General features: G+C 48.7%; 1 protein-coding gene across 6 annotated transcripts in view; it reads right to left on the minus strand.

Moving 5' to 3' along the window:
• Positions 1-15,561, minus strand: part of SEPTIN6 (septin 6) — a 69,605-nt gene that overhangs the window by 3,496 nt on the left and 50,548 nt on the right. For 2 of the 6 annotated variants that reach the window (XM_007178593.3, XM_007178592.3), the window contains exons 6-9: positions 15,251-15,347; positions 12,205-12,373; positions 9,213-9,345; positions 6,519-6,709 (exon numbers count right to left, since the gene is read on the minus strand). In XM_007178593.3, coding sequence (XP_007178655.2) covers positions 6,519-6,709; positions 9,213-9,345; positions 12,205-12,373; positions 15,251-15,347 — 590 coding nt within the window. Of the gene's footprint in view, positions 1-83; positions 486-3,937; positions 3,983-5,311; positions 5,705-6,518; positions 6,710-9,212; positions 9,346-12,204; positions 12,374-15,250; positions 15,348-15,561 lie in introns of those variants that run through there. The other 4 variants (XM_057537551.1, XM_057537550.1, XM_057537548.1 and 1 more) reach the window with 4 other exon arrangements.

Below are 15,561 nucleotides of genomic sequence, written 5' to 3' on the forward strand. Positions count from 1 at the left end.
CCTTATTGGGATGGTGTGGCGTCCTAAGGGAAATTACAGAGGAGATGCTGAGACACCTCATAACAATTCCATAAGACACTAGGTTGGTACTAATATTCAGGTTTATTCTGCCTTCTGCATCTGTGGGGTACTCAGAATTACAGAGAGGGGAAATTTATGCTATTTTCTTCAGCAGTCGTGTTGTCTGGGAAGGGCTGGCTGTAAGTAAACTCGTTCCAGATTTTTAACACAGCTTGAGTGCAATTATTTTGAGTGAATCAAAACTGGAAAGGGCTGGGCTGACAGGCCAGAAGAAAAAGGCACCAAAGGATTCTCCTTCTGGAACCCTCTGAGAAGAGGCTGCGGCTCTTCTGTTGGGGGGCTGAGGGATGGTTGGGGAAGCCAAGTGACTGCGGACTAATGCCCCCAGATGTGTTAAGGGGGAATTAGAGACAGGGAAGCCCAGCTCTGTTGCGCAGGAAAAGGGCGTCTACAGGAAGCCCAAACTGAAAATGAAAACAGAAGTTGGGTTAATGAATGGATGGATTAATGTCAAAAAAAAAAAAAAGGTTAGAAGAAAATGTCATGATGACTAATGGATAAATTAGAATATAGCTGTGTTAGATGGTCTTAAGGCCTTATTGCACTGGCTTCTGGGAACATGCTTTCTCTCTCATTCACCCACACACCTCTGAGTGGCGACCACAGTGGCATTAGCTAGTAAAACAATTATCAACGGCCATAAGAATACTTCTCCCTTCTCAATTACTAGGTCCTGACTAGTGCCCCCCACCCAACACCCTGTAGAGGAATACCTTTAGCAAATCTCCAGGTGGCCTCAGGCCACGGCACAGCGCGCCAGGCTCTCAGCCACTGAGTGCCTCGCCCCATAGGGAAAGCAGAGGAGGGAGAGGTTTCACCTTTGGAGATACCCAGTCCACTACCTGGTACCCCTTGGGCAAGATCTGTTCGAGAAGTGTCTGCGGGCAGTAACTGGGCTCTGCACTAGGGTCCGACCACAGTCACCTGAAAACCTGAACTATGGAAATCCATTATTGGTTTGTGTTCACACTGCACTTTGAACTTTCTCCCATTTAAACTTCATCCTCGTGACGCAAGTTTGACACATGAGGAGGCTGAGAAACACCGGTGAGGCCAACTGACTTGCCTGAGGTCACAGAGAAAGAGTCACAACCAAGAGGAGCAGAGCCCGAATCCCTTGGCTGCTTGATCAAGACTCTTTCCTTCACGCCACAGTGTCCCTGATAACTCCTTGCCTGTGGATCTAAGCCCCTGGTTATTTTTTACCTGAACACATTTATCTCATTAAATAAAGATATTGGGGAGGGACAGTTAAAAGCATATGCTGGGTATGTTTGTACAGTCACTTCCTCAGTGAATACATCCACACACACACACTCACACACACACACGCATGTGAATGGCAGTTTATACCAGGAACTAGGAGTTTTGCATTCTTGTTCCAGTTCTGCCACTAACTCGCTATGTGAGCCTTGGTAAGTCTCTTGAATTCCCCACTCCTCCATTTGTTCATCTTGTCAACTGGAGATCAGCCCTTCCTCCTCTACCTCACGGGACTGTTGTAATGTGAAAATGAGGTACCATTCGGAAAAACACTTTGAATAGTATGAAAATGTAATACAAATGCTCAGCTCTATTTTTCTTCTTTGTCTACTTCCTAGGGGAAGAGAAACCTATAGAACACTGCAACGGCCTATGTCCTGGGCTGCATGGGAAGGCTGAAATATTTTGATATGTGTGTACCGTCCATGCACTGGGCACCCCCAACCAAGGGTCAAGGGGCCAGCAACCACTGAGACATAGCACCTGCAACTGTGTGAGGGTCACAGAGGAAGGATTTCTCTTGCAATTGCAGACAGCTGCCAGTAGTGCCTCAAGCCATTTCAAAACCAGCAAGGAACAGTAAACCTCACTCTGCCTGCACTCTAGTTAATGAGGGGTGGCCTTTGTGATCCACCCCTGAAGTGAGGGCTGTGGGGAATGCACGGGTTGCCTTTGCTGCTTTCAGACCCCAGGGAGCCAAGGCCTCCTTCCCCTATTTGGTTTGGAACTGCTTTTGTGGTGTGCTGGCGAGAAGCATGCCAGAAAAAGCCAACCTACTCAGGGTCGGGGTTGGCTGTTCCCACTGTTTGCCAATTGCCTCTCACTTGTAAAGTATGGCTTTAATTATAGTTTTGCCAGGATTCATTTTAGTAATGGCCATTACCAATGATTTACTCAGGGAAAGCTGAACCAAATTGTGTCAAAGAGCGTTAATTTGGGTTTCATTAACTGAAATCTAACTGAACAGGATGCATCTTTCCTGTTGTCCTCATTGAAAATGGGGGGGGGGGCAAAGAAAATACACGTGAACTGAGTGTCAGCCTCTGTGCTGGGCACTGGGACTGCAGCCATGGACAGACGCTGTCGGAATTGAGAGTCTTCCTAGGTGGAAACCTGCTGTTTCATTCAAGTCAGCTAACAGGGCTCCAAGGCTTGCCTTTAAGCCAGACAATAAGTCATTTCATTGTTCTTTTCGGGTTGTTTCCTTTGGCCCAATTGCACGGGCCTTATGTTTCAGAAGCCTCTGTGGACTTCCTCTTCGGGATTTGCTTGAAAGTAGGATGTTTTGCCAGCTGCCCAAAGTCCCCAGTGCAGTAGCTGCAGCAATTAGTTTGGTGACTAACAGCAGGCTCTCCATTTAAATCATAAACTCCACAGGTGAGTGGGGAGAAGTTTTCTCAATATTTTATAGTCCCTGATCCAAACAAACCAAATGTAAAAGGCATTTATGAGACAACCAGGGTATTCTGAACACTGACTAGAAATTTTATGTGAACGAATTGTTAATTTTGGGGGTGTGATAATGGTGGCGTTGTCGTTATTTATTTATTTTTTTTAAGAGTCATGAGCTCTTAGAGATACATGCTGAAGTATTTACAGATGAAATGATATGGGTTTTGCTTTGCAGTAATCCAGCTGGTTTGGGGCAGCAGATAAGACAGGATTGGCATATGTTGACAGTTGTTTGGGGGCTGTGTTGTGGGTACGTGGGGCTGCATTGTACTGTCCTCTCTCTTCTTTCGTTCCTGTTTGAAAGTTTCTATGGTAAAGTTTAACAATGGTAATAAGCCTAATTATGTTAGATTTAAAATATTTATGTTCCTCCCCACTCACTACCTGAGTCTAGTTAAAAAGATAGAAGCAGCTTAATCATTGCTATAACCAGCCTATAAACTATGTGATGCCAGGGGTTGCTTTATTCACTCCTGCAGACACAAAACCTAGCCCTGAGGAATCCATCTTACCAACGGTTACCTGCTTACCTACTTATCAAAGGTGTTCATGAAGCCGGTACTTGTAGAATTAAATATTCTATAATATCTGAGAACCTTCATTTTCTTCCACTTTTATTATGGTTTTGGGGGCCAAACGAAATTAGAGAACTTGAACCCCTCAGGTAAGAACAGCCACCAGAGGGAAACAGAGAAGCAAGTTTCCGTTGGCTCAAAACATTCCCAAACCTGGGCGCCAAGGCTGACCGTGACGTTGCAGGACAGGGTTTGTGAACTCAACAGTTCCCCTCGTCACAGCAGTTTAGTTAATTTTGAAAGTAATGGTGAAGGCGCCTTTAGAAAAAAAATGGCCAAAATTGAAACTTCAAATATTGATCACAGGATCCACCTATGCTACCTAGCTGTTCTAGCAGCAAAAGTCTGAAAACACCCCACTTTTAATCAGGAAGGCAAACATTCCCACATGTATACTTGAAATCACACCAGCCTATTTCTTCATATTATAAGTCACAAGAGAATACCAGCTAGAACAATGAAGCAGCTTCTTTGATATTAGATATGTGTGTTGGGCAGGGGGTGGGACTTGGGGAGATGTGTTCTAGAAGCCACTGCCAGTTCTATTTAGAGTTAATAAAGCTTACCGGGACCCTGGGTCTCATGCAGCATGCAGCAAACAGCAGAGTTAACTGTAAAACAGTAAAAGCTGATGAAGATGGAGCGAGCTTGGGGAGAAATCAAACATTATGAGTTGACACAAACAATGAAGAGTTAGAGGTCAAAGGAGATTAGGAGGAGTGGGGAGGGGAAGAAGGGAGGGTGTGCTGGTAGGGACCCCCGAAACACCGGTACTCTTTCTTAACCTCTTTAAGGGCAGCCAAAGGAAGTTCTCAGTATGTGACTCTATTAGATCCGATCACCATCTCTCAAGAAGAAATGCTTCTACCCCTACTTCCACCCTCAACCCCCGCCCCCCATCATCACCACGGGACAAGAGTGACACACGTCTAATGATGGGTCTTCCGGAGGTTAGCCAACTGTTCAGGGAATTACATAAAAAGCCCACACCTGGGGCCACTTATATATCTGGAAATATGGAAGAGGACAGGCTGTTTTGTCAGGCTCTCTTGTTAATAGGAGATGCCTCATGCCCGTGAGGTTTTCACTCATCTCACAATTGGAAAAGGGTGCCATCACCAACTCCAAATATTCCTGGAGAGACATGTCTCCCTATATGGGGTCCTCTGCCTGGGCGTGGGGTGGCAGTCAGTTAATTGAGGGCAACGAGGAGAAAGCCTGGTCTGGGAGGAACTTCCCCTAAACAGCTCAATTGGGACTATTTATAGTTGATTGTCAGTGGGGTCCCAACAAATGAATCTCCTAATTCCTGCCAGCAGGCTGTGAAACTGCCCCAGGGACTGAGTTAACAAACACCACAGGATTATGAAGGCAGCAGGTTAGAGCCGGAAGACAAATTTAGACTTTTCTGATCTTAAAAATAGGAATCCATTCCTGCTGGTGCAACTAACACAAGTCAGTTAATATACAGTGCGTCCGGGCTTCCCTGGTGGCGCAGTGGTTAAGAATCCGTCTGCTAATGCAGGGGACACGGGTTCGTGCCCCGGTCTGGGAAGATCCCACATGCCGCGGAGCGGCTAGGCCCGTGAGCCACAACTACTGAGCCTGCGCATCTGGAGCCTGTGCTCCGCAACAAGAGAGGCTGTGATAGTGAGAGGCCCGCGCACCGCGATGAAGAGTGGCCCCTGCCTGCCACAACTGGAGAAAGCCCTCGCACAGAAACGAAGACCCAACACAGTCATAAATAAATTAAATAAATAAATAAACCCAAAAAACAATAGCAACATATTAAAAAAAAAAAAAAAAAAAAAATATACAGTGCGTCCAAAGAGGCTTTTTTCGGGCTAGTTGAACTTTATCTATCAGGTAATACCACAAAAAGTTAGTCTGTGACTTTGACATATAGTGTGATTCAGTAACAAAAAAATCTCTGGACTTATTGGTGAAAATACCCAAATTACACTTTTGAAAAAAGAATATTCAGATGGCAAAACTGAGTGCCTTTAAATATAAGATATTTTACTGTTGTATTTTATCGTTGGTGAAATGTTATACTGTTTTATCCTTAAGTGATAAGCCAGGCACAGGAAAGGATGTTTCCGCCTTCTGGCAAGTATCTAATAGTTGAGTCCAGCAACAAGTGGCTAAGAACAGAAGGCAATGACCAGGGACATGTTTCAGATTCTCAGGCCGCTTTAGTAAGGACACTGCTTGACACTGCAAATGAGGGCTCCTCCAGTCACACTGCACAAACAACTAGAGCGCAAGGGACCACCGGATGTTTTCCTGGTGTTGTACAGGTCCCGTCGGAAACGCTTTTCTCTTCTCTGGTTCTGGGATAAGGGATGGATAACTTCAGCGAGCAAGGCCTGGGCTTGGGTCAGGGATATTAACCCACATGGTAATAACCAAGAGCTCATGCTATCCTGCCTCACCAAACGCCAGGGGAGGCAGATGGATTGTACAGTCACCCCCGGGGTTGAGGGTGGTGCCCGCGGAGGATACTAGCATCTGAGGGTTCCCCACCAAGTCCCCGGTACCCCAGGCTGGGAACAACCAAGCAGCCAAGAGGGAGGGACGGGAAGGGGTAAGAAATCAGGACCAGGTTGCAGCCTTCAGCGGTTGGCCGCAGCCGTGAGAACTGAGGGGCGGCGAGGGGGGCTCCAGGCATGGAGAGGTGAACCACCTCAGACCTAGGACAAGCGAGCAGGCCTGTGAGCTGGATCGGCTCCAACCTCCCGGGGGAAAGAGGGTGCCCAGAGGCTCCTGCTACCCTCTCTCTGCCCTTCTTTCTGTTCAGCTCTTTCTTGTAACTTTGCAGCTTCTCGTTGTTTCCTCCCTTCTTCTTTCTCCTGTCTCACATTCCTTTTGCTTTTCCTCCCCCTTTCCCTCCCTCTCCTCCTACCTTGAGTTTGCAGGGTTTTCCCAAGCGGGCCGAGCAGAGGGGCTGGGCCTCTGGGGCCACACACTGCCCTCCCCTACTCTCAGCTCCCCAAACTCAGGGAATCTGAAGGTCCAGTGGGGACACCAAGACCAGTTACAGGGGCCCAAAGGAGCCTATCAGCCCACAGCTGGCCTCTGTCACCGCCCTGAGGGGACGAGCAGGAGGGGAGAGAGGCCCTCGCCCCAGAGCAGCCCACTACTTACTTCTTCTTCTCTTTGTCTCTTTTCAGAGTCTGTGCGCCTCCAGCCTGGGAGCCCTGGGACTGCAGCAGCTCGGCTGCCGTCTTTCTCTGCTTGAAAGCGTTCACTTCATCGTCCAGCAATTTCTTCTTATCCTCCAGCTTCTTCTTCTCATCCTGGTGTAGCTTCTTCAGACGGTCAAATTTCTCGTGCAGCTGGCGGGGAAGCACAGGGAGTTTGGGGAGACCCCCCGCGAGGAGATCCCAGCTGAGCCCGGGGGTGGGGTGGGGACGGGCAGGCTTGCGACCCTCAGGACCCTGGGACCTGACGAGACATTTCTGCCAGGGACGGCTATGATGGCACCAAAGGGCACCATGTTCTGGAGAGTTCTCTTCTGCCATCTTACCTCTGTGTTTCTGCTCCGGAATATGGTCAGGGAACCGTGCATTCTGCTTAATCAAGCATTTGATTTAAAAGAGTCCCCATAGTTACTACATATGGATAAAAATAGCATCAGTGATAATATAGAACATTTACTGAGTGCTTATTATAGGCCAGGCACTGACTTTTATAAGCACTTTATATGTATTAACTCATTTAATCATCACAACAACCCTATGAGGCAGATTCTGTTATTGTCTGCATTTTATAAGGAAACAGAAGGTATGAGAAGTTAAGGAATTTGCCCGAGGTCAACTCATTCTTTTTATTTATTTATTTGTTTGTTTATTTATTTTTGGCTGCGTTGGGTCTTCCTTGCTGCGCGCGGGCTTTCTCTAGTTGTGGCGAGCGGGGGCTATTCTTTGCTGCGGTATGCGGGCTTCTCATTGCGGTGGCTTCTCTTGCTGCGGAGCATGGGCTCTAGGTGCATGGGCTCAGTAGTTGTGGCTCGCGGGCCATAGAGTGCAGGCTCAGTAGTTGTGGCGCACGGGCTTAGTTACTCTGTGGCATGTGGGATCTTCCCGGACCAGGGATTGAACCTGTGTCCCCTGTCCTGCATCGGCAGGCAGATTCTTAACCACTGCGCCACCAGGGAAGTCCTTCAACTCATTCTTTAGATGATTATATAATGACATCTCTCTCAATATGAAAGGGGCTCCTGCCTTTTCTTATTCCCTCCAATCAGGGAGGATCATGGGGAGTTGCAGAGAAAACTTCAGCAATGCCGAAGCTGGTCAAAGAAAACACTTGTCCTTGGACACGGAAGGAGATAAAAGAATTTTAGAAAATGGGATGAGTGCGGAAACCTCAGCTTTGATCAAGGGGGGGTTTAACTAGCCCTGAATAGAGCCAGAGACCCAAAGGAGAAGAGCAAGAATATTCTGGCATGCCACTGTGATAAGTGGATCAGAGAGCTAGGGGTGTAGGTGGTAACAAACTAGGATGTGATAAACTACCCTGAATAGTAAGAGCAGCCCAAGCATCATTGCACTTTCTTTTGAGGATTCAGGAGGAAATGGAGGGTTCTGCGGCACTCACAGTACACCGTGAAGGAGGTCAGGTGTCCTACAGGTATCTGGGACTGTCACTGAGTAAGGGGTGGTGGATGACAGACCTGCTGTGCAAACCAGCTTTTGCTAGTCACTTGGGGTAGGCTGGTGGTGGAAGCTCTGCTGATCAGTTGCTTTCACCTGGCTTTTGTTCACTGGCCTTTCATTCATTTTCTTTATCATTGAGATCCCCTCACCTGTCTTCCTAAAAGTACTGGGTGATATTTTTCTTTTGAAAAGTGAAACTGAAATGAAGTCAAGTCTCTTGCCATGGGCTTTGGCAATAACACCGGACAGCAGATTAAAAGAGGAAGAGACTTGGGAAGTAATTAAGTGCTTCCTTTCTTTATGGGTTTCAAGGCCCAGAGAGCTGAAGCAGTTGCTGACAGGACCAAAACTGCGGCTGAGGCCAATTAATCTGGCAGCAGTAGGGGAATCGGTCGTGGGACCTTGGAGGCAAGGAAATGGTTAGAGGGCTAAATGCACTCTATTAGTCACGGCTTAAGTAATGAAAACTCCAGATAGACCATCAAGCCTTAGTTTAAAAACTCGCTAGAGCCGCACAAATGTTTCTTTAACGCTAGCATGAAATGGAACAGAATATTCAAGTGGATGGGGAAACGCACCAGCTGTCACTGGTTTAGGATTCAGCAAGGTACCCAGGACCCCCTGGGACCATCTTTCCTCAAGGCCCTCAGTGCAGGCAGGACGGAGCAGGACTGCGAAGAAAGTGATCGACTGTCCCTACTGGGCTCCGAACTCCCAGAAAGCAGGGGAAAATATCAGCCCGCCCCTGACCTCGAGGGGCTAGGTCAGGTCTTGACTCTTGAGTGGCGCTGCCCAATAGAACTTTCTGTGGCATGAGGGTTGAGCATTTGAAATGTGGCTAATGCAACTGATAAACTGAGTTTTAAACTGTACTTAATTTCAATTCATTTAAATTTAAATAGCTACATGGGCTAGCAGCTACCATATGGGACAGTGCGGCTCTAGTGAACTAAATGACAGAGAATGAGAAAACATCCCGGCCTTGGGGAATGAGGGATGGAGAAGACACAGATCTCACAGCCTCCTCTGTGCCAGCCAAGGCACGGCTACGGATGCTGTGCCCCATTCCTGCCCGGAGGCTGCAAGACTCCCCCCAGCTGCTCTCTTGGGGCAGAAACCCCTGTCTTGCCCAAGTTCAGCCTCCTTTTCCTTCCCACCTGGCACGCAGGCTCACATTTACCTCTTTTTCTGCCTCTTTAAGTTCAGCTTCTTTCTCTTTGACTCTCTGGACGAACATCTGTCTCATCTCCTCTTCTTTTTTCTGGAGCTCCCCTAGGAACTCATTTCTTTTGGCCTCATACGTCTCCTGTAAACTGCGAACATGGTCAGGTTAATTCCCCTGCCTTTGGAATGGCTCCTGTTCACTGAAAACTGGCCCCAGGGATCCTCCCTGGGTTCTCCCACCCTCTCTTCCTCAGTTCTGTGGGACGTGCAAAAGCAGAAGCACAAAGCTGTGGGCACCTGGATTGGCACGTGACAGCAGGGTCACAGGGTGCTGTGGGGTTATGGGGCCATCCTGGTGAACCCGAGAGATATCTGGAACTGGGAGTGACTTAGAACACCTGCTTCTATACCCTGATTTACAGATAAAGAAAGAGGCCCAGAGAAGTGAGGTGACTCGCTCAAGATCACACAGCTAGTTAGAGGCAGAGCTGAGACCGGAAGCTGGGTTTTGTCTCATAATCTAGGTCCTTCCACCTGCACTATGCTGCCAGGTCCTGGCTCTGAAACTGATCACACCGATGAACGATTTCAACAAACACTTGATGAGACTCCACCGTGTGCTAGACACAGAAATAAGTGATACTATGCTAGTCACTCAGTATCTAGAGCCAACAGCCACTGTGCCTGCCAAGGAACTCACAGTCTAGTGGGAGATGCCTGGGTTAAGTCTCCCTGCCCCCGGCCTGGACTTAGTTTTTAAAGAAATAGGAGTTAGCCTGGTGAAGAGGAAGAGGATGTGTGCTCCGAAGAGGGCAGCCTGTGGAAGGGCACATGTGGAGAAGGAATGGCACACCTGGCTGGAGTAGTGGGAGATGAGATTCCTGAGTGTGGCAGGAGAGAGCAGGCATTGGATGCCATGTTAAGACTTAGATGTTTTAAGCAGGGCTGACTTGATCCATTTTGAAAATGGGAAAGACCACTCTGGGCATTGCATGAAGAACGGACTTTCCAACAAGCCAAGTAAGAAATGACAGGATCTTAACGGCAAGGGCTGGGAAGGAATGTGGGAATGGGAGACAAGCGAGGGAAGCAGAACTCCCAGGACTTGGGAGGAGTCAAAGATGATTCTGGTTTTTCGACTTGGGCAACCAGGTGGATGGTGGGGCCATGTACTACGACAGGGAACACTGGAGAAGGAGTACGTTTAAGAGGGAAGGAGATGAATTAAATTTGAGACAGCTTGAGTTTCAGGTACATCCTCTATGGGACAGCCAAGTGAAAATATCCAGTAAGCAGTGGGATCACTGGGTTTGGAGCTCAAAAGTAAGATGTTAGCTTGCGAGTAATCTATTTCTAGGTGGTAATTAGGGCTGTGAGAGTAGAAAGAACCAGCTGCAAAGAACATAGAGAGTGAAAGGAGCAGAGGCCATCAGACAGAACAGGGAAAGGAAGAAGCTGAACAAAATGAACCTGCCGATGAGGCTTCGAAGGAGTAGTAGCGCGCGCGAGAGGGCTGAAACCAGCCGGACCAGTGCGAGAAAAGCCAACGGCAGAGAGAATTTCGGGAAGGAGGCAGAGGGGACGAGTATCAAATGCTGTGTTGAGATTAAAAAAAGATGGGACTCAGAGGCCACAGTGGAATTGGCCGTGAGTATGTGACTGCTGACCTTGGAAAGAGGCGTCTGCATTCAGTGGTGCAGTGGAGGTAGAAGCCAGTAAATACAGAACAATTCTTTCCCTTTCCCATCAGAGCCGAACTCCTTGACAGGGCGGAGGCTGGTGACAAGGAGCAGGGTGAGGGAGAGTTTCTTTAGGATGAGAATGTCTGCCTGCAACATGGGAAGGAGCCAGCAGAGAAAACGTGCAGAGGGCAAAGACGCGGGAAACAGAGGTAGTCAGGATGGAGCCGACCTAGGAGGGGAGGGGACTAGATGACACCTCTTCCCCCGCAGGTGCAGATTAAAGCTGTCGGAAGGGAAGGAGGGAGAAAGCAAAGGCAACGCCCACCAGAGAGACCAGCATGTTTTCCTCCAACTCCAGGGGCTCCGGCAGCCCCTGCCCATGAAAGGGGCATTCACTCGCCCCTCCAGAACCAGGCATCCCCAAAGGAATGGCTATGCTTTGCCCCCAGGTTGGCTTTCTGCTGTGAACAGGTACTGTGGGATCTCAGAGGCCATTTGAAGGCCACCTTATCCCACAAGCATCCCCTTTACTTGCTTATCGAGGCCTGACAGTTCCTGAAAGGGGACCTGAGCTCCAATAAAGGACACCACACGGTAATTTACAATGTGGGGCTTACGTCACACATCACGCGTCCAGATCAAACACTTAAACATATAGCTCCCATCAGCATAGTTATTTGAAAGCATTTGAAGCAATGTTTTCAAAAACATTCCTCTTCTCTGAAAGCATCTTAGATTCTGATTTGAAATGTCAATGATTATTAACATCCTGTGGTCAAAACAAAACTTGCCCTTGAACACAAACACTAAGGACGAAAGCGAATGAAGAGCCGGAAGTTCATCAACACTTGTGTGATGACTGCTGCCTGGTCCCATCTGGTTCTGATACTGGGGAGGGGGCTAAAGAACAGACTGGAAACCAGACAGAGCAGAAGGAGCCTGATGTAGAAAGTAGGGCAGTGGCCAGACACAAACTGCCACGTGGAGGAACAAGGCCCGGGCTCAGGGCTCGCAGCTGCCGTGTGAATGCTTGTGGCAGCAAGACAATCGGCCTTGCCATCCCCTGGCCTCCTCCCTGCCCCCACCCTTGTAAGCAGGACAGCAATGCTTACCAAGCCCGTCCTGCCACAGCTCCCCTGGCAGGTGTGCCGAGGCAGAGAAGGGACGGGCAAGTGGAAGTGGCGAGCGACTTAGCCCTGTGGCTCCAGGTCTGGGCACCCGTGTCTCACCTCCCCTGTGAATTCTCCAGGGCGAGGCTTCCCCACCGCCGCCCCCCCCCCATCGTGTGCCCTGAGCTGAGCTGGGCCGGGCTGGTGGGAGAGGTACCTGAAGGGTTTGCTGTCGGGGTCGGTGTCCTTAAAGCCCATCTCCTCCAGCTTACAGCGGCGGTACAGCTCATAGTGCCGGCTGTGGGTCTGCTCCCGGAGGTCCTCCATGTTGATCCGTATCAGCATCTCCCGCAGCTTCACAAAGTCGCAGTGGGCTTCATTTTCAACTGCATAGCAGAGGTTGGGGTATTGGAAAGGAAGGTCACAAGAAGCAGAAATGGACAAAACGACACGGGAAATGTCTAACAGTGACATTGCCTTTCAATCTGTGTATATAGAGCTCGCAATTTTGCCTCCTAATTGACTTTTCTACTAAAAAGGCAAATGAAAAGTTACAAGAATGACAGTAATGGAAAACTGCAATACCATAAAAATATCTAAGAAGACATTCATTAGCACCTCAACCCAAATTCACCCATCAGACATTCACAGGAATGTTTGCTCCGCACCACTTTTAGGACGATGGCAAATGCACATTCAACCATCCATCTGATAAACACTTGCAGAATCTCTGTTCCCAGGATTGTGTGAGGCACTGGAAATTCAGAAACATGGAGTCTTGCCCGTAGGAGCTTCCAGTTTAGTGGAAGAACATAATACAATGCAAAAATTACCAACATGGAGGTATACAGCCAAGGTGCAACAAAAGCCCAGAAAAGCCCGGGGGCCTGAGAACTCCAGGGAGAGTGAAGGCTTCAACAGAGAGCTGACAGACCCCTAAGATGACTCTTGAAGGAAGGCTAGGAATTAATCAGGCAGATAAGGGACTCATCCTTGCAAGATCTCAATGAGGTTAGGCAAGGTTACACAGCTAGAAGTCGCAGGGTTAGGACTGCAATCCAGGTCCTCTAAAGGAGAGACAAAGGCTATGAGCAGGTGCCAAAGTCCAAAGAATAAGGGGGAAGAACTAGGACATCAAGAGATGACAGTGACAAGGAAGGATGTGGACCACAGGTGTGGCCCATCTGGATGGTAGAAGCTTCAAAGGAGGTGTTTTTAGAGGGTGGATAATGGCCTGATGGCAGCAATGATGACCAGGACAGAGTGGGCCCCACTTTCCAGCCTGAGTGAACAAGACCCCTCCTCAAAAGAGTGTGGCAAAGGTCTGCGTTTGGGGCAGTGGCCAAGAAGGACAGAGGTGTGGACCCGATCCCAGCAAAGGGATTTCGGGTCATGAGCAGTGCTCTGGCACGTGTCTCCGGGCATGGCTCCACCTTGCTGGAATGGGGAGATGTGGCCTGACCATGTTGGGACAGTAGCATCTGAGACGATGAACAGGCACAGTCACCCCGGATTCTGTCTCACGGGTCTGGGAGAAGGTCGTGGGGACAGGGAGGGAGACGGGGATGACAGGGTGGGGCAGGGTTGCAGCAGATTGCATTGCGGTCATCAGAGCAATCTTTCCAAAGCCCAAATCAGCTCACATAACCCCTTCGCTTAAGACACACTGCCTCTGGGAGAAAGCCCCTCGCTGTCATAGAACATATCAGCGTTAAGCCAGGCAACTCCTCAGGACAATCTCCTCCTCCATCCCTGGAGAGTGGTCCCTGATGGCCAGTCACAAGGAGTGACTCCAAGGCCCCTGCAAGGCCCAGACAATGCATGGCTTCTCTCACTCAAACAGAACCACGAACTCCGACTTGCAAGAAACACTTGGAAAACCCCCTTTGTTGGTTGGGTGTGGGGTGAATTGGAGTATGTCATTGGGACCACGTCTGCTAGCTTCTCCTCATTTCACCTCAGGTTCCTGTCTCTCAGACTCCAAAATTCACTCCCAGGGTGGTACTGTTGGTCCAGAAAGCATTTGCAAATGTTCTGGGAGGAGCATCCCCAGCCCCAAATGGTAGAGAAGACCAAAACCTAGCATGGTTCTGATGACCAGCGTTGTCCTTACCCGTGGAAAAGCCAGCTATCGCCGGAGGGTGTCTGGCGTGCCCCAGAGTCTGCCAGACTTTGATGTGATGTGGACAACTTCCCACCAGCTTCTGGTTGTTTGCTCAGTGGCCGGAATGAGTTTACAGTAAACCAGCCACCCTCTCACACACGGTGCCCCTGCCGTCTGCCGCCCAGCATATGGCTGGAGACTCGGAGGACCAGACACCTCTTACACCCATGGCAATGTCCTGGGCCTTATCCACTGAACTGACTAGTACCAAAGGTAACTTACTTAATATGTGTCAGGCAGACCACAAAAGGAAATTTCCTGAGCCCGTAGGCAATACATCTGTTTTTAATTTGCAAAATAATCATACATACAAAAGAGTGCTTGAAATGTACAATTTAAAGGTTTAAAAAAAAAAGAACACCGATGTATCCACGGCTGAGGTGAAATATTACCAGTGCCCTAGAAGTCCCTTTGTGTCCCTGATCTCATGCCTCTCCTTCCCTGCAACAAGACTTAACCACTAGCCTGAGCTGGGGATTTATCCTTCCTTTGTTTTTCTTTATAGTTTTACCACTTATGCATGAATTCCTAAAGTTTAGTTTTATCTACTTTTGGAATCCATATAAATGGAATCATACAGCCTGTCTTCTTCTATGATTTACTTAGCTCAACATTATGTTTCTGAGATGCATTGCTGTAGATGTTAACTATAGTCCATCCATTTTCGTTGCTGAATAATATTGCATTATTTGAACATTCCACAATTCACCCAATCTATTTTTAATGGCTATCTGGCTTGTTTCTAATTATTTGGTATTATGAACAATGCTGCTGTAGACATTGTTGTCTGTCTCCTGGTACACTCAGGCGAGTACACATGCTTTCTCACACACTCCTTCCTACCTTACTCCAAGTACATTTATTTTTTAAGAATGCCTTCTCCATTACAGACAAAGAGAGCCTGGCTCACCGCAGAGAATCCAGGTATGGAGCCAGAGTTTGCCTGCTGGCAACGCCTACTGATGTTTGAGGCCCAAGCTGAATGAGTAGAGACTGGGGACAAGTTAGGGACTGGTCACACAGGGGCTGGGGACAAACAAAGAGACAGACAGAAGGGGAGGATCCCTGAGCGCAGCCCCTCTCCTGGAAATTCACTCACCCTGCACCGTGCCCCAGGGGTACTGCCGTGCCTTCATCATCTTGTTCCCTATCTTCAGTTCTTCTGTGCTACCAATGACAGCAAACGGCAGGTGGGCCTGGAACAGGAGGCAAACAAAAGCTCTGAACTCCGGGGAAAGGCACTGAGCGACCCCCAGTTCAGCTGCTGGTCATCGCCGGGGCCTCGGCACTCCAGCTGCAGTGTCCCTCACTGTCACCATCATCAAGAGGCCTTTCTTAAGCTCCCGAGCTGTGTAGGGAGAATAGGCCTAGTCCAAGCTTCTGCTGTTCAGAAATTCACAATCGAAGGTA

The sequence above is a fragment of the Balaenoptera acutorostrata genome, chromosome X, assembly GCF_949987535.1.
Source record: "Balaenoptera acutorostrata chromosome X, mBalAcu1.1, whole genome shotgun sequence".
Classification (NCBI taxonomy): domain Eukaryota; kingdom Metazoa; phylum Chordata; class Mammalia; order Artiodactyla; family Balaenopteridae; genus Balaenoptera; species Balaenoptera acutorostrata.